This window comes from Colius striatus, chromosome 9 (assembly GCF_028858725.1).
Source record: "Colius striatus isolate bColStr4 chromosome 9, bColStr4.1.hap1, whole genome shotgun sequence".
In the NCBI taxonomy this organism is placed as follows: domain Eukaryota; kingdom Metazoa; phylum Chordata; class Aves; order Coliiformes; family Coliidae; genus Colius; species Colius striatus.
The window spans coordinates 13,861,870-13,880,589 of record NC_084767.1 but is presented as its reverse complement, the minus strand read 5'-3'; the positions used below and the strand labels follow the sequence as shown (position 1 = coordinate 13,880,589).

The window sequence follows — 18,720 nt, the reverse complement described above, 5'->3', positions numbered from 1 at the left end:
CTAACGTTGAGCACATCTCCCTGCTGGCTCTGGAGAAGCAGAGCTCCAGTGGCCCAAATCTGTCTCTCCTAGAGAGTGGGCTATCTCCTGAGTCCCTGAGCTTCCTTGGACATTGCAGCCAGGTCCCTGAGAGTACCATTCCCAGCTGTGGTTGCTGGGCCATGCCCCACGCTGTGGCAGCCTCTGCTGCAGAGCTGAGACTCTCAGCTGCAGCACTGAGCCGCAGGAAGAGACAGACAGATGAAGATCGGGGTTACATCCTCCCTTCAAAACATCTTCTGAATCTGCTGAAAGTCTTTGCAGCAGGCTCCTGGCCAAGCAAGTGACTTGTAGGCTGCTGCAGGCATGGGGTGGATTCAGTCCCCCAGATGCTGCCTGCACAGTGATGCCTAATTTCTACTTACCCACAGGGGCATTGGAGCAGAGCCTCAGTCTCTGTGGAAGAGGGTGAAAAAGCTTCAGCCAGGCTGTTTCCCCCCAAGAACGGTGATTTTATTACATAGGGATGTTTTATAGGAAGGCGTCAAGGGAATTTTCAGTGGAATAACAACCAGTTAAGTTGTTTCAGCTTCCCTGGTTTGCCTCTACATGTTGCTGCTTCGTGACCTCAGCTGGTTTTGAAGTGCTGTAATAATATTGTGTTATTATTCCCTAACGCTGCTTTGATACTTTGAAGGTGAAGTTTTCCTCACCCAGCTGTTCTGAGGAAGACTTGGGTATTCAAGACTTTTATTGTTCTGACTTGGAAACAATTGAAAGTGTTGGAATTTCCCACTTTTGGAAATTCCAGTTCTTTTCTCCTGGGCACTGGGGGAAATGCAAACATAAACTGTTTGGGGGTGTAGCCTCTATGGCATGTACCTTTTGACTGCTTCTTCAGCAGCTTGAAAGCACAGGAAGCGGCGTGTGAGGACGGATGGATACCACCGAGTCCGATTTGTATCTCGGGTTTATACATCCACACAGCCGCATGAACCCCGACGGGGGTTTTCAGAGGCATGAAGTGAAGATCTCTGTGAAACCCCTGCACTGCTGCCAGCCCCACGTGCATTTCCAGCCCCTTTCTGAATGTTGTTCTGAGAGGGGGGTCTCCAGGGCCCTCCCTTGGGGCTGGGGCAGGGCTCCTGCTCTCATTTGCCTGCAGGATCAAGGAGATACTGAATCTCCTCAGCATGGGTTCAGTCCCACCCCAGCCTGCCCCAAGAAATCAACTGCCCTGGCTCCAGGGTCAGCAACAGTAAAGTTTTATTCAGGAGACTCGAAATTGTCTTTCCCATGGGGGTAAATTCCTGGGTTAGTGGCGTGTTTGGATATGAATTATTTTGCACTGAGACAGATGATCTCCCTACCCAGACCCCTCTGCTCCCCTCCCCGAGACTCCCCCGCTTGCCACGTGGTGCCTCTTTGCAGCGCAAAGTGAACCATGCCGTGCGGGGCAGCGCGTCCCCGAAGCCCCCGAAGCTGCGGTGCCGTCTGGCGGTGGGTGTGCGTGTGCTGGCTCACACGCGGCCAAGGGCTCCCGTGCCCCCTAGTCCTCCCCGCCGCACAGGGCCAGCAGCGCCTTGCGGTAGTCGCCAGAGGTGTCCTTCTGCAAGACAGAGCCTGGTATCAGAGAACCGCCCTGGGGAAGCCCCAAGCACTGGGCATGGGGAAGGTGTAGCTCCGTGTCCCGGCCACCCCACAGCAGTGGCAGATGTCAGCACATCCCCTCTGCAGCCAGAGCTGCGCAGGAGAGGTTTCCTCTCCCTGAGTGATGCTCAGCCCCTGTGCTGCTCATGACCCCCCCTCCCAGCTCTGGTCCCTGCAGGGCTCAGCCAGACAAGGTACCGAGCCAGGGAGGGATGCCCTTTGTCCCCCTCACCTCAATCATGTGGTGCAGCGACTTGTCAAACAGGTCTATGAATTCTCCCCGGATGTTGAGGAGATCGATCTCGCTCCGGGAAATCATGATTCGGGTGAGGGTCCTCTCATCTGTGCCAGCACCCTGCAAAGGGGAGCATGAACAAATAATCCCAGAGGGACTGGGGCTCAAAGACCCTCCTGGCATCTCCAGCACAGTCCAAGCTAGGGAGTGGGTTCAGAAGAGGGCCACAAAAATGATCAGAGGGATGGAACACCTCTCCTGTGAGGAAAGGCTGGGAGAGCTAGGGTTCAGCCAGGAGAAGAGAAGGCTCTGGGGAGACTATATTGCAGTCTTTCAATGCTTAAAGGAGGCTTTTAAGAAAGATGGGGATAGACTTTTTAGTAGGGCCTGTACCAATAAGACAAGTTTTAAACTGAAAGGGGGTAGATTCAGGCTAAATATCAGGAAGATCTTTTTACACTGAGGAGGGTGAGGCAGTGGAACACGCTGCCCAGAGAGGTGGTAGATGCCCCATCCCTGGAAACATTTAAGGTCAGGTTGGATGGGGCTCTGAGCAACTTGAACTAGTTGAAGATGACCCTGCTTATTGCAGGGAGGGTGGACTAGATGACCTTTAAAGGTCTTTTCCACCCTAAACTATTCTATGATCTCTCTTTGACATGTGCAGGGCTTGCTGCCGACAAGACACAAGCCTGCCATGTCTCCTGCTAACCCCAGAAAGCTGATGCGGAACTGGTTTGAGCTCAGCCCTGCTCCCTCAGGGTTGGCTGGGGGATAAATCTCATCACTGCCCTGGGCTTGAATCATAAAATCCCAAAGGGTCTCTGTCCAGTAGAGCCCCCTCCCACAGTTCAGCCCTGGGAGAGCCCGTCTGCACCTTCATGGACTTGTAGAGCTTGTCAGCGAAGAAGGCTGGCTTGTTCTTCACACTCCGGACTGCAACACACAAAAGGGAGAGAAAGTGGGCTCCTGGCTCGCAGCACCCGGGGACACATGGCAGCAAGGAGCTGTGCCACCTGCTGGGTCACCTGCAAACCCTTCTTGGTACAAGGGCGCAGGTTTGCCCCACAGGATGCCCTATAGATGCCCTGACCTCAAGCTGGTGGTCTCCATGGCTCCAAGGAATCTGGCAGGAGTCTGCCATCATGTTGCCTTGGCAGAGGCAAGGGAAGGCACTGCTGCCCTCCAGGGAGCCTGGCCCCTGCCCTTCCCCTGCTCGAGGGAGCACCCGCCGGGCACTCACCGATGGCCACGAAGGCGTCCCTCACATCTCCCGACATGCGCTTCTTGATGGCGTGCTCCACGTCGTGGTTGGTCATTTTGATGAACTCCTGAAACACTGGGGATGGATGGAGGAGAGAAAAGAGTCACCACAGAGCCACTCCAGCCCAGCCCTGGGCACCCAGGTGATGTGAGCCTCAGTCATAGAGACTTATGGACCAGATGGGGACCTCAACTAGCCACCCCAGAAAAAAAGCAGTGCCATCTCCTCTCACTGCCTCATCCCCACCACTGCTGGGAAACAGGGCTCAACCTCCACCTTGGGGAGACCCCGATCTGCTGCCCACTGATTCCATCCAATCAGAGCACTTGTGTTGTAGCTGAGGGTCCAGCAGTGACACAGAAACGTGCTCCTACCTCTGCGGAGATGGGGGTAGCTGCGGGTGCAGAGGATGCTGAGGAAGCGCGTCTCCAGGGAGTCGCCAGAGTCGTTGCTGGAGACATCAGCAAGTTTCTGGGAGAGCAACCAAGAGTGAAGAGGGAGGCAGGGGGATAGGCAAAGAGAAGGACTAAGCTCTTCCTGCAACAGTTAATCCCCAACACCCTCTTGCAAAGAGGATGGCCTCTTATGAGTGGGAAAACAGCTTTTTTTTTGTCAAGAAAGCATTTTCTGGGCATGGATGTGAAGGTGCACAGCTGCACACTCCCACGTTACCTCTGAGAAAAGGTATTTTTCAGCTTGTCTGAAAAAAACCCTGCAATGCTTCATGGTTAGATTTTTTTTTTGTCCTTTGGGGAGGATGTTTTGCACGTGACTGATGTAGAACGGGGAATTCAGAGCTGCCAGACACAGGAGCCACCCTTTGCCCTGGGCCACAGCAGTGCTGCCCAGGGGTGAACAGCTGCCACTCCTGTTGTGGGGCTCAGCGAGGAGGCTGCACTCGTTGGGGCTACTACAATAGAAAGTCACCCCTTCCCCAGTTCCCACTTTTGGTGAGACAGGGAAACCAGCCCTGCGTCCCTTGCTGCTTGGGAGCACAGGTCATGCATGCAGGCAGCAGGCAGGATCAGTCCCCAGCCCTCTCAAGGGCAGGAAGGTAGTTTTCTCTCTCCTGCTCAGCGCTGCAGGGAAGTTCTCTCATGCAGGTCCTCCCTGTCCCCTTGCCACCCATCCTGACGCAAGGACCCTGGAGCCCCAAGCAAGCGAGTACAGCCCATGTGGTCAGAGGACTCTGGCATGTGCAGCTGCTATTCCCAGCCCCAGCCCTGCACCCGGGGACCACACATTCTCTCAAACATGCAGAGGGATGAGTGAAAGGGCAGGCACTCACCAGGGTCTCGGCAACAACCTGGTAGAGAGAAAGAGAGAGACAGGAAGACAACAGGGTCAGAAGGTGCTACTCAGCTTTTATCCTTCTCTGGCAATGTCAGAGAAGTCTAGCAAAATCTTCTAAAATGACCTGTTCCTAACTCCCCTGTAAGAGGGCTTGATCCTAGGGCCCGTATCTGCCTCCAGTTTGGCTTCTACACCACAGAGAGGTGGTCTTTGGCCAAGCAAAATGAGCCCCCCACCCCTGGGGTTGGGTACCAGCCCATTGCTCCTCAGGGAGCATCTTTGCCTGTCCCCAGCCTGGCTCATAGCAGCATGCCTGACTCAGCCAGGCAAGGCAGGAGGGAAAAGACAGCTTTCCTGACACAAAACCAGCCTGGTACCAAGCTGGGCGGTCGCTGTGTTTGTCGTGCCTGGCTCTCTCTTTCTCTGCAGCAGGTTGAGGTGAGGGCAGCGCATGCGGGAGGGTGTAGGCAGTGCAGCATTTGCCCCCTCTGCCGGCAGCGGCTGGGAGAGCTGCACATCGGTATGCTGCACATCTGTGTGCTGCACATCTGTGTGCTGCACATCGGCATGCTGCACATCGGCATGCTGCACATCTGTGTGCTGCACATCGGCATGCTGCACATCGGCATGCTGCACATCTGTGTGCTGCACATCGGCGTGCTGCACATCGGCATGCTGCACATCTGTGTGCTGCACATCGGCGTGCTGCACATCTGCATGCTGCCAGCATGCCTTGGAGTAAGTGGGGCTAAGCTTGGGTCTAGCCCTGCATCCAGCTTCCCAGCCCGTTCCAGAAAAGGCTTGGCCTGAAGGAGCAGGAGGCCGAGGTGCACTGCCCAAGCGTCACAGGTCTCCTGGGCCTGCAAGCTGAGACAGGCAATGGGGCCCCAACACGACCCTGCGCTGTTTCTGGCTGCTTAGCCTTCCCAATCCAGAATTCACTACAGCCCAGTGATGATGAGGCAATGGTTTAGGGGCTGGGGCTGGCATCCTGGCATGCTTGCAGGGTAGAAAGCAGCTTAGGCTTCAGGGCTGCCCCATGCACAATACAAAGAGGTGGGTGGCTCCTGCAGATCAGCTCAAAGCTGTTTTTGAAGCTCAAGTGCCAGATTTCAGCATCAGTGTGTGTGACTCAAAGTGGCAGCTCTGCACAAGAAACAGCAGGATCCCTGGTTGGGAGCTCACTGGGGCTGGGCCCCAGGATTTCTCTCACAGTTTGCAGCTTCCCCATGCATGGAGCAGCCGAGCTCAGAGCATCAGGAGTCAGGCCTGGGGGCTTTACCTCCAAGGGTGTCACTTCACCCGGCATCTTGACCTGTAGTTTACAGAGACCCTGCCCCAGCAGTATTTGCTTCCCAGAGGATGTAATTTCCAGACCAGGGGATGCAACAGCCTCTTTTTTTAAAAAGGCAGAGCCTGTAACAGCACTGCTAGTACTGTTCTTACCTTGGCATCCTCATGTGCCTGGGTGAGGTTCTCTGGCCCTTCATCGCGGTTGCCCTGTGGTTCAATACAAAACTCATGGAGCTGGGGAGGAGGAAACATCTCCCAGGAGAGCCCCAAGCGAGAGACTGGCAGACAGACAGGGCCCAGCAGCACTGCCCAGACAGGCACAGATGCTCCATCCTCTCCGTAGCAGAGCTGCTGCCCATGGCAGGGAGAGGACAATGCCCAGCCAGAGAGCTGCCCTTACCAGAGCCAGGGAGACAAGGATCCTCTTGAAATGCCCCGAGGTGTCAGAGCTCAGGTCGTCTTCCAGGCTCTTGTGGTAGGCTGTGGAGAAGGGGGATGGCTGAGCCCTGCAGCCTGCCTGCAGCTCTGCTTCCCACCCACCAGTGCCTATTGTGGCTCTGACTCCCACAGGGCCCACAGATGCTGGTGACCATCCTCCAGCCTTTGCAGGGCTGAAGCAGATGCCTCCATCTGCTTTTTTCAGTCTTGGGGAGAAGGGAATCACCCCAGCAGCTCTAATGCTGTAGGCAGCACAGCCTCTTACTCCAGGTACTCCAGAGGGAAAGGGATCATTGTGATGGAGCTCTCAGGGGAGAAGACATTAGTGGCAGGGCTGGGAAATGTCACTGTGAGACATGGAGAGAGGCCAGGACCAGCACTTTGCTGTTTAGAACCACGGGCTCTCTGAGGGAGAAGAGGCTGGGGATTTAACCAGGAGCTTGCAGCTTGTGTTGCCTAGGGATAAAGGGGCATGGATGGAAGGGAAAGAGAAGTGCAGGGTCTGGGGGTGTAAGAGATAGCAGGGTAGATTTGGGGACTCCTGACAGCTTCATGCCATGTTTAGTAAGGTGTTGAACCTGGGGAAGAGCTGCTCTTGCCTGGAGGGGCTAATAGACCTCCACAGCACCAAGCCACTGACCCAACCCAGAGACAAAAATTGTACCCTCAGCTCTGGAAAGGGCCTTGCCCAGCATTAAATGTGGTCTGTGCCCAAGACCCAGTGTCCCCCGGTGCTGTACCTTCCTGGTAGGCCTCGTTGATCGCCCGGATCTCCTGGTTGTTCCGCGTGGCCATGATTTCGATGAGGACGCTCTCGTCTGTGCCGGCCCCCTGAAAGAGAGTGGCATGGCGGGGTGCTGCTGGTGCCAGCGCCAAGAAATGGGGGTCTGCGCTGACCCCACGGCTACCACCTGCCCAAAGTCCACATCCAGCCCCAAGGACTGCGAGGAACCACCACTGAAGCATCCAAGTGTGCTGCTAGTGGGGTCCCAACTGGTGTGACTGGTGGATAGTTGCACTTGCCCCTACCCTGGCTCTCCTGTGGCTGACTGTGCCTGGCAGGGCACTGCTCCTGCTGCCAAGTGGGGATGCTCTGTAAAGCAGTGGGATGCTGCCCTGAGACACTTTATGTTTGGGCTGGCTAGAGCGTGCTGAGCTGCCAAGAGGCCAAACTGGGATCCCAGTAGGTCTTGAGTGCAAACCAGGTCTTTATCCTGGTGCTTTCTGCTCTGTTTTCCTTCTGTACAGGAGACGAGAGCCTAGTGGTATGTGAAGCTGGGGTGCACCAGCAGTGCAACCACAGCCAAAACTGCCCCCTCCTCACACGTAGAAGCTGCTGCCAGCAGCGTGGCAGTTACCTCCACAGCCTTCCTCAGCTGCTTGGCATCGTACTGCGCCGGCGTCATCATGAGGCCCAGGATCAGCTTGGCCAAGCTGCCCGACAGCTCGGATTTCAGGTCTGCCATCAGGTCCTGCAAAAGCGTGTGACTGTTCAGCCCCTGGCTCCTTCTGCTGGGATCGACCAGCTGAGGGAACACTGGGGAGAAATCGGGGAGAAGGTTGTGGAGGTGGGAGACATCTGGGAAGACCCTTGGGGCGGTTTAAGGTTAAGGACCTTTTGGGGCGGATGGGTCTGGGGAGATCCTGACTGTGGATCTCAGGGCAAAGGGCACCCTCCACCCAGCCTGCTGGTGCACCCAGAGCAAAAGGCTACTTTGACAACTCCATGTTCCTCAGGGGAGTCATGCCAGGGCAAATCGAGATGCTCTGTCTGCCCCCACTCCCTGGGCAGGATTCCTTTCAGCAAGGGGCAGATCATCAGGTGGCAGGGGGCAGGATGCAGACAGAAGGCAGGAGCAGGGTGGGAGGAGGGACTGACAGTACCCTGCCGTAGTGAGCCTTGTAAGCCTTTAGGATCTGCTGCCTCTGGGCGTTGCTCCTCTGTGTCACCACATCGATGATGGCCGCTTCATCTGTGCCTGCAGGGACAGCAGCAAAGCTGGCAGAGCCGAGGGGGCCAGCAGAGCCACACCATGGCACCCCTACCTGTGGGTGCATCGGCACCCCCACAAACCCAAAAGGTGGGGAGGGGAGAGCTCCCATCTTTTCATTCTCCCCAGGGGTTTCATGCACCTGTGCATGGGCCAGGGTGGTTTTTCTGCCCCAAGAGTTATTGAGGAACAGCAGGAAGGGGCTGAGCATGTGGCCCTCACTTACCCAGGCCCTTCATTGCCTTCCTCAGCACCTGAGCATCCCCATCATCATTGAAGCTCCCCGCGGGCTGCACAGTTCCTCGCAGCTGTGGGTGCACAGAAAGGTTTGGGTTCATCTCTGGGCAGGGTGGGAGGGAGGGATGGAGAGAGAGAGGGATGGAGAGAAGGAGGACAGGTGCCACTCGAAAAGCTGAGGCCAAAGCAGGTTATGTGTTAGTGCAAGCACCTGGAGCTCAGTGAGGATGTCACTGTCACCCCTTCCATCGTGGGACAGACCATAGCCAGGCCAGCAGAGAGTGAGGAGAAGACAGCAGACAGTCCCTGGAGCCTGTGTCCTGCTCATGTTATAGCTGCCTCCCTTAGTGCTGGGACACCTTGGCTGGGTCTGGCTGCATCAGCTGAGTGCCAGAAGAGGAGCTGCTGACTGGATGCCCTCTCCTGCCCTTAAAATTCTGCCCTCCTGTGTCCTTACAGCTCCTAGCACACCTCCATCCTCCCCCTGCACATAGGTCTTGGGTGTCTCTTCTGCACACCCTTTTGGGGGTGCCTCCAGCTGCATGCATGTGCCGGCTCCCCATGGCACGTCCATGTCCCGGCCAGCCCTGGCACCGGGGAGGGCTGCCCCAGGGAGCAGCAGGTCTCTGGTGCCACCAGAGCCAGGGCTGCTCGTGACGCATCACACAGGCATGCAGGGCCTGCCATCCCGAGAGAAGGAGGCCTGGGAGAGAGGAGGGGGTGAGGGTGTTAGTGGAGCCCACGGGGATGGCCAGCCCTGCCAGGGTTACGTCCCACCAACCTCGTGCCCTCAAACCAGAGAAAGGCGTCAAGAGAAGGCGCAGAGCGAGAGGCAGAGCGGAGGTGCAGGGCTGAGGCGTGGGGCTGGCCGTGCCCCAGGGCACAGAACAGCAGCCGGGGGTCCCAAGCAGAGCGCAGGGGGGACAGGGGGCTGGGGGTGCTGACCTCTACTTTGGCCACCGCGCTAAGCTCCCACATCCGATAAGCCACCTGCGCCGCCTCGGGGAAGAACTCACCTGCGGCACTGCAACGGGAGGGCAAGGACAGCGGACAGTGAGCGCGGGGCCCCGCCAGCAGCCGCCCCCTGCCCCAACACGAGGGGTGTTCTGTACCCACCGGGTGCCGGGCATGGGGGCAGGAGCCGGGGACTTGCCAGGGGGCTGGGTGGGAACGGGGGGAAACGGGTGGCAAATCCCAACTGCCCCAACCCGAGCATCCTCCCTTCAGGTGTTTTTTTGCCCTGCAGGGCTGCCACGTGCCAAGAAGGGACCATGGCATCGTGGTTGGCTGTGCAGAGGGTCTGCAGAGTCCCCCGTGCTGAGCTGCCATTACTCTGGGTGCTGCTGGTCCAGGCTCTGACCCAGAGGTTTGTACCCAGCACCAAAGGGATGAAGAGGGACAGAGAGGGAGTGACACGTGATCTTACTCATCATCCCCTCCGCACAGCTTCAGCAGAGCCTTCTTGTACTCCCCAGAGGTGTCCTCCTGGAAAGACAAACAGAGATGGAGAACACTGGCAAGTACCCATGGGATAGTTCTCCCCCGAGCCTTGTCGAGACAGATGCCTGACACAGGTTGGCTGGTGAGAGGGCTCAGCTCTCAGGGGCACTAGTATCACAAGGGAAGCAGCACCAGCAGCTGCTCGGAGAGTGCCCAGGGACCCCAGCACTGACCTTTATCATGTTGTAGAGAGATTTCTCATACTTGGTCCTGAACACTTCCCGGATGTCCAGCATGTCGATCTCGCTGCGGGACACCATGATGCGGATCAGCGTGTTGTCCCTTGTGCCCAGCCCCTGCAACGACACCCCCTGTGTCAAACCTGGGATGGCCAAGCAGCCCTGCTCAGCCCATCACATTTGTGACCCTCTATCAGATTTCTATCCAGCCTCAGGTCAAGAGGAATAACTCCTTTGGAGGGAAGAGCAGAGACCCTGAGTCACAGAGGTCCTGGGCCTTCATGGACCTGCATCCCTCTCCCTCCCACAGTGCCCTGTGGCAAGGGGACCCCTCCTCCGGCTGGCTCCCTGCGGGGGACCCCCTGGAGAAGGGGGGATCCACTCACCTTCATGGCCTTGTACAGCCTCTCAGCAAAATACTCCGCCGTGCTTCTGACACACTTCACTGTAGGGAAACAGAGGGAGGGGCGTTGAGGGATGCCAGCACCCAGCCTCACCAGTGCCCCCATCCTCTGAGCACTCATGCCCCTTGGGCACATATCCAGCATCCCCACCCGCCCCAAAGAAGCCTCTCTCAGCTCCCTGAAACCGAGTGCAGCTGCAACCCCGACCCAGCTGGCCCTGAGCCCTGCCAGCCCAGCATGACCAGCCACGAGTTCCCAAGCCATCCCCACACGCAGGGGCTGACGTACCCACGGCCAGCATCAGCTTCTCAAAGTCTCCAGAGAGCTCTCCCCGGATGCTCCTCTCGATGGGCTTCCCAGAAATCTTCAGGTACTCATCGAACACTGTGGGATGAGAGTGAGATGCTGCCTGGAAGAGCTGCCGAGATACCTTCTGTCCCCAGGCTGAGCTTGCAGGAGACACTCACCCAGGCGGAGGTGCTGCTTGCTCCGCCGGCCAAGGATGTAGATGAACTGGGCCTCATCTGTGCCCCATTTCAGCTCGCCGGCTTCCAGCAGGTCCTGGTGGGATGGGGAAGCCCAGTCAGGGGTCTGCTCACATGGGGCTCTGCGCAAGCACAGGCCCCCTTGGTTCCCACTCGCCTTTCATGGGCCTAAGTACAGATGCCACCTGTCCCAGCCTCACCTTGGCATCCTGCTCCACCAGGTCCTCACTCACCACGTCGTCCTCTTCCCTGCTGCCCTGTGGAACAGAGTTGGACTCAGCCCCACAGGGCACAGGCACCCACCACCTACAGACACCAGACAGATGGACATACCTGAAGCAGAACAACGAGCATCTTCTTGAAGTGGCCTGATGTGTCTCCAACAATATCAGTCTCTAGGTCTCTCTCGTAGGCTGGAAGAAGGAAAGGTCAGGGCCTGGAGAGCTGTGTCCCCTCACCTCTTCCACTTGTCCTGACCCGAGGGACACAGGGCAGCCCCTGCCCTTTCTCAGCTCTCACCATCTTTGTAGGCAGCCACCAGGTCATGGATCTCCTGGTTGGTGCGGGAGGCCAGGATCTCGATGAGGCACTTCTCATCCGTGCCGATGCCCTGCAGGCAGAGAGGCAGCCCCTAAGCAGTGGGCCTGGCCAGGGTGTCCTTGGGGGGGCCCCGGGGGGGCTCCCTGCCCCTTACCGCGATGGCATCTTTGATCTCCTTGGCATCTCCGTAAGCCGGGGGCCGCATCAGGCTCACGATCAGCCGCTCAAACTTCCCCGTCAGCTCGTACTTGAGGTCTGCAATGAGATCCTGGGGAAGGGGGAGACAGAGGCTGGGGGACTCTTTGCTCCACAGCATCTCTGAGCGGGTCCAGGCAGTGGTGGGTGCCCACGTGGGCTGGTTGCTGGCAGCCACGGCCACCTGGGTCTGCAGTGGGGCCATGGAGCAGGGAGTGTTTCTGCTGTTACCTTCCCATAGAGGGACTTGTAAGCTTGGCAGATCTCCACACGCTGCTTGTTGCTTCTGGATGTGATGAGGTCGAGGATGGCCTCCTTGTCACTGCCTGCAGAGAGAGCTCAGAGTCAGGTTTAGCTCCACAGCGGGGTCTCGCTCACCATGACTGGGCTCATTGCTGCCACCCTGCTGTGCCCAAAGCTGCTTCCAACTCAGGGCCAGGAGGACAAGCAGAGATGAACTGGCTCCAGTGAGGAAAGAGGAGCCAGGAGAGATCATGGCATGCTGCTACAGCAGACAGGCAGGTGAGAGGGGATGCAATGCAGGATGCCCTGCCAAGCAAGGGTCAACTGAAGGGACAGGGAACATCAGGGTGGCCCTGGGGTGACAGTCCAAAGGAGTGTCCATACCAAATCCCTTCATGGCATTGTACAAGGCCTCTGCATCTTGGTTGGCATCAAAGTCTGGGAAATCCTTCACCGACCCCCTGTAGACCTAGAGCAAAGGAGGTGAGAAGGTGAAAAGGGAAGGAGCAGGAGGGAGGTGGGAGGCAGAAGTTGAAGCTGAGAGGGATTGAGGTGAGATCTGTCCCCGCTCAGGCTGCCAGAAGGCAAAGCTCAGCCTCAAACACAAACACTTGTTCTTCTCCATTATTTCCTTCCCTGTTTGCTGTCCCTGCTGTGTAAATTGTTTGTGTACTGCGCTGTTGGAGTACACAGCCTTCTCTCTAATACTTCACTGGTATCACTGCTGCTTGTGCCCTGTGTTTAAGCTGCATACAATCCTCCCTGCCAGCAAGAGCTTAGGGGGTTGCAGGCAGGTTCCTTCTGCTCTTTCAGTTCCCAGCCCCATCTTCAGGAAAAGGGAAGGACCTCCCCAAGAGGACCAGACACCTTGAATGCAGGGGAGGGCACACAAAGACCAGGGTGATCCTCCTGCAATGCAGCTGGACAGAAGACAGTTATCAGGACTGGACTGAGAGCAATGGAGTTAGTCATTGCAGGGAAACTTTCAAATGCTGACAATGCCCCAGCCTTACATGGCCTCCAGGCTGAGTTGAATTTACAGTCACAAAATCATTGTGGTCTGCTAAGCAGAATGCACTAAGAAACACCAGAGCTGCCGACAGCTTGTCCTGCTCCAGCGTGCTACTCTAGGACCCAGGCTGCTGCAAGGGATCAGAGAAGAGATCCTGGATACAGAATCCTGGGGATTGGCATGATCCCCTTGGTCTGCTCCTCTGCAGAGACCTCAGCAAAAAGCAGGGACCAGGCTTCCCCTCCCCAGGTCAGGTTTGTCCAGAGGAATTCACCCGGGGAAGCCTGGGGCCAGACTCTGAAGGAGATCAGCACAAGCCCTGGGTGGAAGCAGATGTGAAACCATCCAGACCTCACATAAGGAACTGAGATGTTTCCCCAAGGCACAGGATGGGAAGCGCTGAATGGCAGCATTTCCTTTTGGGAGGGCTGGGAGCCAGGCTGAGCTGGGGCTTGCAGCTGTGTCAGCACCCTGGGAAACTCTGAGCATCCTCCTTTGGCTCTGGTTGTACCATGTGCCAGCTGGGTGCACACATCTTCCTGGGCTCGCTCATTCAGATCTGCTACAGGGCTTAAGATCCCCAGGAGCTGTACCAAGGCCCAGGGCTGCTGCCAGCGTGGCCATCTAAAGCCAACATGTTCCCAGAGCAGATGAGCATCAGGCAGGCAGCACCAGACCTGCAGCAGCACCAGCATCCCTGGCCCAGCGAGTACCTCCAGGAGTAAACCCAAGGGGATGGATATGAGGCAGCCTCACAGCTCCCCAGGTTTCAACCCCATAGCACAGCACTGCACATCTCACCCTGCAGCTTCAGGAAGAAACCAGCCTCTCTGCTCCCATTTTCCAGAGAGAAGCCAGTCCAGGCTGTGCATAGCCCACAGGCCCTCTGAAGAGGAGCTGCTGGTGCTGGTGTCCCACGCAGCTGGGACCAGGCACGGCAAGGGGAGATGCTGCCCTTCGGGAGAGCCGGGCAGGCACGGGACAGATCATATTGCAGGTGATTCATTGGGAGAGCTGCATTTAGCCCGGCTTCCCGGCAGCTCCCAGACCCTCCTGGCTCAGACCAAGATACTGCTCACACACATGCCTTGCAGAGATGTAAATAAGAAGTTCCAAGGCAAAAGTGTCTGGAGGCAGCAGGAGGGGACAAGGATGTCTGGAGGGTGCTGGGGTTGCATGGGTGGGGAAGGGGAGAAGAGATGTTAGCCCTGGTTAGATGGGGAGGAGGCAGAGAGGGCCGTGTTCCTTGCTGCCTGCCTTGCTGCAGTGCTGCCATGTGGAAGCAAGGGAAACTAAGGCATGAGCTCAGCACTGTGCATCACCCTGTGCTCCCTGTACGCTCATGGGAATGAGCCCAGGGAGGTGCAGAAACATCACTCAGGAAGGAAACAGCATACTGCCTGCAGTGCCCTCCTCACATCCCTATCCCCCTTTCCATCCCCCACTTTGGCTGCTGGGGCCTCCCATCTCCCCTCCTCCAGCCTCTGAGTCATCCCGGCCTGCCTGGGACCTCCCAGCTAAAAATAAGCCAGGCTGGGGCCGGGAGAGTGGAAGCAAAATTCCTAGGATGGCTTTGCTCTCTCCCACTGCTTGGCTGCCTGGAGTCCTGGACCACTGCAGGGGTAACCCTCACCCACGCCGTGCCTCAGTTTCCCCACCCGGAGGCAACCACTCCCCAGGCTGGGCAGGAAGCCGTGGGTAATCAGGATGGAGGCAATGATTACTCCATTTTCCAAGGCAATGGAAAGCAGAGCCTGGCCCTGAGCGGTTGAGGAGAGAGGCTCTGGGCTGGGACTCCTCCCCTGCACCCGACAGCTGCAGCTGCCCACTGAGGCACGGCTTTCCACCCACGCAGAGATATCTTCCTGGCTGCAAGGGAATACCAGCTCACCCAGCCCGGGCTCGGAGAAGGGACAGATCCAGGCTGGGCAGGGAGAGGCTGGAGCAGGGCTGCATGCCTTGCAGCAGGCTCAGCCCGGATATCTCTCCAGAGAAAGCCCAAATCCCCTGTGCAACATCTCTTCTCCTCCCTTTCCCACAGCCCTGCTCCTCTCCTCCATTCCACAATGGTCCCAAAAGGATTTTTGCTTCTCCTTGTCCCTGTTTTCCCAGCTCCCTCCCCAGCTGCACCACTACAGGCAGGGCTGGCTGTGGCTGGAGAGGCAGGAACACAACCAGGCTGTGGGCAGCACTGCACTCCCTGCACATCACCACCAGCCTGATGGAGACACTGCCCCAGCCCTGGGCTCTGCCGTGCGGCACTCCCGGCCCCTGTGCCCACCCTTACCTTTCCTTTGGGTGCCATGGCTTCCCCAGCTGGAAATCACTGCAGCGAGGGTGAGGAGAAGCTGCGGGAGGGACAGAAAAGCTGAGGTGAGCCAAAGCCTCTCTGCAGGCTGCGATGGTTGGGGGAGGTTTTGCTCCTCCTTTGGTGCAGTACCCGTGGGAGGGCAACGGCTGAGTGTTGTTGGGATGGCTCAGGGAGATGGCCTTTGCCAGCCACCCTGCAGCAACCACAGCGAAGTCCTTTGGTATCTATCACCGAGCTGGGCACCCATCGGTCAGGGGCAGCAGAGATGTGCTACTACATAGCTTCCTGCCAGCACTGAGAGAAACCGTGAGGGGAACAAAGCGCTGAATACATGGAAATGAGCCGAACATCCTCTGCAGAGCTGAGCCTGCAATGCTGCCCTGCTCTCTGCAGCCCCCCAAGCCCTGACACCTCCCCAGCCTCGGCAGCTGCTGGGGACGCCCCATTGCTGCATGATGCCAGGGCTGGGCAGCCCCTACAGAGTCTCACAAGCTTTATCTGAGTCAAGGCTGCCATCAGTCAGGCTCACGCAGGCAGCAGAGCCCAGGAAACACAGCGGGGTTTCCATGGTAACCCACAGGTTGTTTTTGAACACTAGCACCATTTATAGCTGTAAACCACTGCGCCATGGGCCCTCCCCACCTTCCCCCGGGAGAAAGTCCCCAGACAGCTCCATTTGCTTGGAGAAAGCTGATGGAGAGAGAGAAACAGCTGGAAAATGGAGCCTGGCCATGAACAAACCACTGAGTGTCAGCTGAGCTCCAGCCTGAGGCACGGCCCCCTCCTCGCCAAGGCTCACCCTCCCTCCCAGACACGTTGCAGGAAAGCTCAAGGCAGAGTGGGGCCGCCCTGGGGGGATTTCTGCCTCCAGCCGAGCTCTATATCATGCCAGTGAGCAGGGGAAATCATATGAACACCCCTAGCTTGGCCCTACATCACTGTGAGAGCTCTGAGGAGGAGGAGACCCAGAGCCCCGCAGCCGTTAGCATGGCTGGGTCATCCCTGCTCGGGTGCAGGAAGCTTTCTGACACCCACAGGCATCCTTGCTAAAGGGAGGAAGTTTTGCAGAGAAGCAGAGCTGCTTTTGCCTTGCCTTCCCTTTTCAGCTGCAAGCCTTGGCTGCCCTTCCCCGGGGCTCCTGGCTGGAGGAGAACCCCCCAGAGTAGTGTGGCTGTGTGCTGGGTGGGTGTCAGGGATCAGGGAATCCCAGTCCCTGGCTCACACAGCCTTTTAACCTCTCTCTGGGCATGAGACAGCTGGGCTGAGGATGCCCAACTCATGTCAGCAGTGCTGATGAGCGGCTGGCCGCACCCTGTCCCTGCAGCGCCCAGTGATTTCCCTCAGGCCGCAGGGGCTGGGGAGCAACCAGCCGGGAGGATGCCTGGGCAAACACACCCCCCGGGCAGGCAGCAAAGCCTGGAAGCTGCACAGCCCCGGCATGGAGGGATACCTGCCTTCCCCACCCCCATACAATGAGGAGGTTTGGGTTATGGGCGTCTCTGGACAGAAAATGCCATGAGAAACACCAACGGATGTGTGTAACTCATCACCTTTGCAGAACAAACCACTCTTGCCAAAAAGCCTCTGCCTCCCATCAGCATGCACCCCTCAGCCTCTCCAGATCCCCACCACGGCTTTCGCCTCAGGGCTTTCACCCCAGGAGCCCAGCAGGTATTTTTGCAGCCCGCTGCCTGGCAGTGCTCCCCGGCACAGCCGTGACACACCCTGTGCCCCATCACCCATCATCCTGCCCGTGGGGCGGAAAGGAGCTTTGCTGGGTTACAAAAAGTGCCATCCATCCTCCCCATGAGGCAAGGGGTGTCCCCAGAGCCCCCCTGCCACCGCTCAGCGCCAAAAAATCCCCCTGCCCTTCTAGAGCTCGCTGCCTCCGCGGTGCCATGCAGTGCGTTTGCGGGTGCACAGCTCGGTGGGCACCGAACCGGGGGCATCCCCTCCTCCCGAAACGGCACAGTGGGCTGGGCGGTCCTGGGGCCGCAGCCATGCCGGACAAAGGCACATCCCGGCCCGACACAGCCGTGGCCCCGCAGCAGCACCAGGGGGGCACCTGCCCGAGGCAGCACCCACCAGCAGCGCAGCCCCCCAGCTGCAGTTCAAGATGAAGGAAAAGAAAGAAGAAAACAGCAACAAGGACTTCACAAACAGAAAAAAAACATGGATCCCCCCCGCACCCTTGGCTGGAGCCTCCCCTTGCACAGCTCAGCGCCCGGCCAGGACTTTCCCCCCCTTCTCCCACCGAGACGGTGGCTTGGCACAGTGGCACGGTCCCCTCGGCCGCCCCCGAGCCCGGCGCACACTCACGAGCTGCGCCGAGGCCTGTCCGAGCTGCGGCACTCCCTGCGCTGCGGTGGCCGTGCGCTCGTCCTTGGTGTGCAGCTGTTTCCTCCCTGCCAGACGTCACGCTGGCTCGCCGGCCCTCCAGTCCCCGCCTGCCACACTGCTGGGGCCAGGGCCACGCTCCCACCTCACCACTATCAGCTCCAGGCTGCGGGGAACGGGGGTCTCCCGGCAGCAAAGCCCCACTGGTTTGTGCAGGGGCTGCGTGCCAGGAGCGGTGCCAAGCGATAACGGCGATTGTGCTGCCACCGCGGAAATGTCACCCCCTTCTGCCCTCCCCAGCCACAGTTTCCTGGCGTGCTGGGTGCCCTGCTGCTCCCTGGGCTGGCCCTGCTGCTGGCTGCTTCTGCCTGCACCAAATCACCCGCTTCCCTGGTCACGGCTGGGCAATGGCCATCCCTCACTCTCCCTGCAACAGCCAAGGAGAGGGTTGGCCCCCCAGGACCTGTTTATAAGGGGGAAGGTGCTGACCAGCTCTGCAAGGAGCATCCATGGGGCAGGAGCCAAGGTGGCAGAGGGATGTGGGGAGACGCAGCTTGCTGTCCCCCTCCCAACCTTCCCTCCCACGCTGCAGGCATAGGGATGAGACCTTGCAGCACAGCCATGGGTGGGAATGCAGGCTAGGTCTCTCCTGGATGCTCCTGTCAGGCTCTGCAGTGCCCAAGGCTGTCTCTTCCCTGCCTGGAGCTGCAGAAGGGCTGGAGGAGCTGGCAGGGCTCCCCAGGGTCCATTGACAGTGGTATCTGTGCCCTGACCACTGCCAGCAGGAGTAAAACCAAGGGCCCTCTTGAGCTTTTGAAGGCTGCTGGTGTGTGACCTTTCAGAGCCCCAAGCCCTGTTGTTATCTGCTGGCTAGAGCATCTCTCTGGGGCTGCAAGGCAGCTGGACTGCTCAGCCCTACCTGTCCTGGGAGATGGTGGTCCCAGGCAGCAGGGCCCCCAGGCTGTGTGTGACATGCCATATAGCTGGCATATGGCCCCAGGGCTGTTCCCCTTGCGGGGGGGACTGGAGGCTTGCTGGGAGGGGGAGGCCCTTGCAGCCAGCAAGCACCGACTGCTCCTTCGTGCCTTGTTGTTCCCTGAAGGCAATGTTCCTGTTGGTGTCTGGGGACCTCAC

At 58.4% G+C, this 18,720-nt stretch overlaps 1 protein-coding gene across 3 annotated transcripts; it reads right to left on the bottom strand.

Annotated features, from left to right (window-relative positions):
• Window positions 1–1,228: 1,228 nt before the first annotated feature.
• On the bottom strand, window positions 1,229–17,822 carry ANXA6 (annexin A6). 3 transcript variants are annotated; one of them, XM_062002141.1, is made up of 26 exons: window positions 17,569–17,822; window positions 15,226–15,286; window positions 12,311–12,395; window positions 11,915–12,009; window positions 11,643–11,756; window positions 11,468–11,558; window positions 11,282–11,361; window positions 11,149–11,205; window positions 10,931–11,024; window positions 10,752–10,847; window positions 10,446–10,504; window positions 10,054–10,176; window positions 9,807–9,865; window positions 9,326–9,404; window positions 8,370–8,451; window positions 8,037–8,131; window positions 7,511–7,624; window positions 6,893–6,983; window positions 6,115–6,194; window positions 5,868–5,921; window positions 4,417–4,434; window positions 3,503–3,599; window positions 3,108–3,203; window positions 2,742–2,800; window positions 1,862–1,984; window positions 1,229–1,588 (listed from the first exon to the last, which is right to left on the bottom strand). In XM_062002141.1, exons 2-26 carry the CDS (start codon window positions 15,241–15,243, stop codon window positions 1,529–1,531), a joined length of 2,019 nt encoding a protein of 672 aa, XP_061858125.1. In that variant the 5' UTR covers window positions 15,244–15,286; window positions 17,569–17,822; the 3' UTR covers window positions 1,229–1,528. The 3 variants fall into 3 exon arrangements, with proteins under 3 accessions (XP_061858125.1, XP_061858126.1, XP_061858127.1); XM_062002142.1 differs by lacking the exon at window positions 17,569–17,822 and adding an exon at window positions 17,439–17,457; XM_062002143.1 differs by lacking the exon at window positions 4,417–4,434.
• Between the last annotated feature and the right edge of the window lie 898 nt (window positions 17,823–18,720).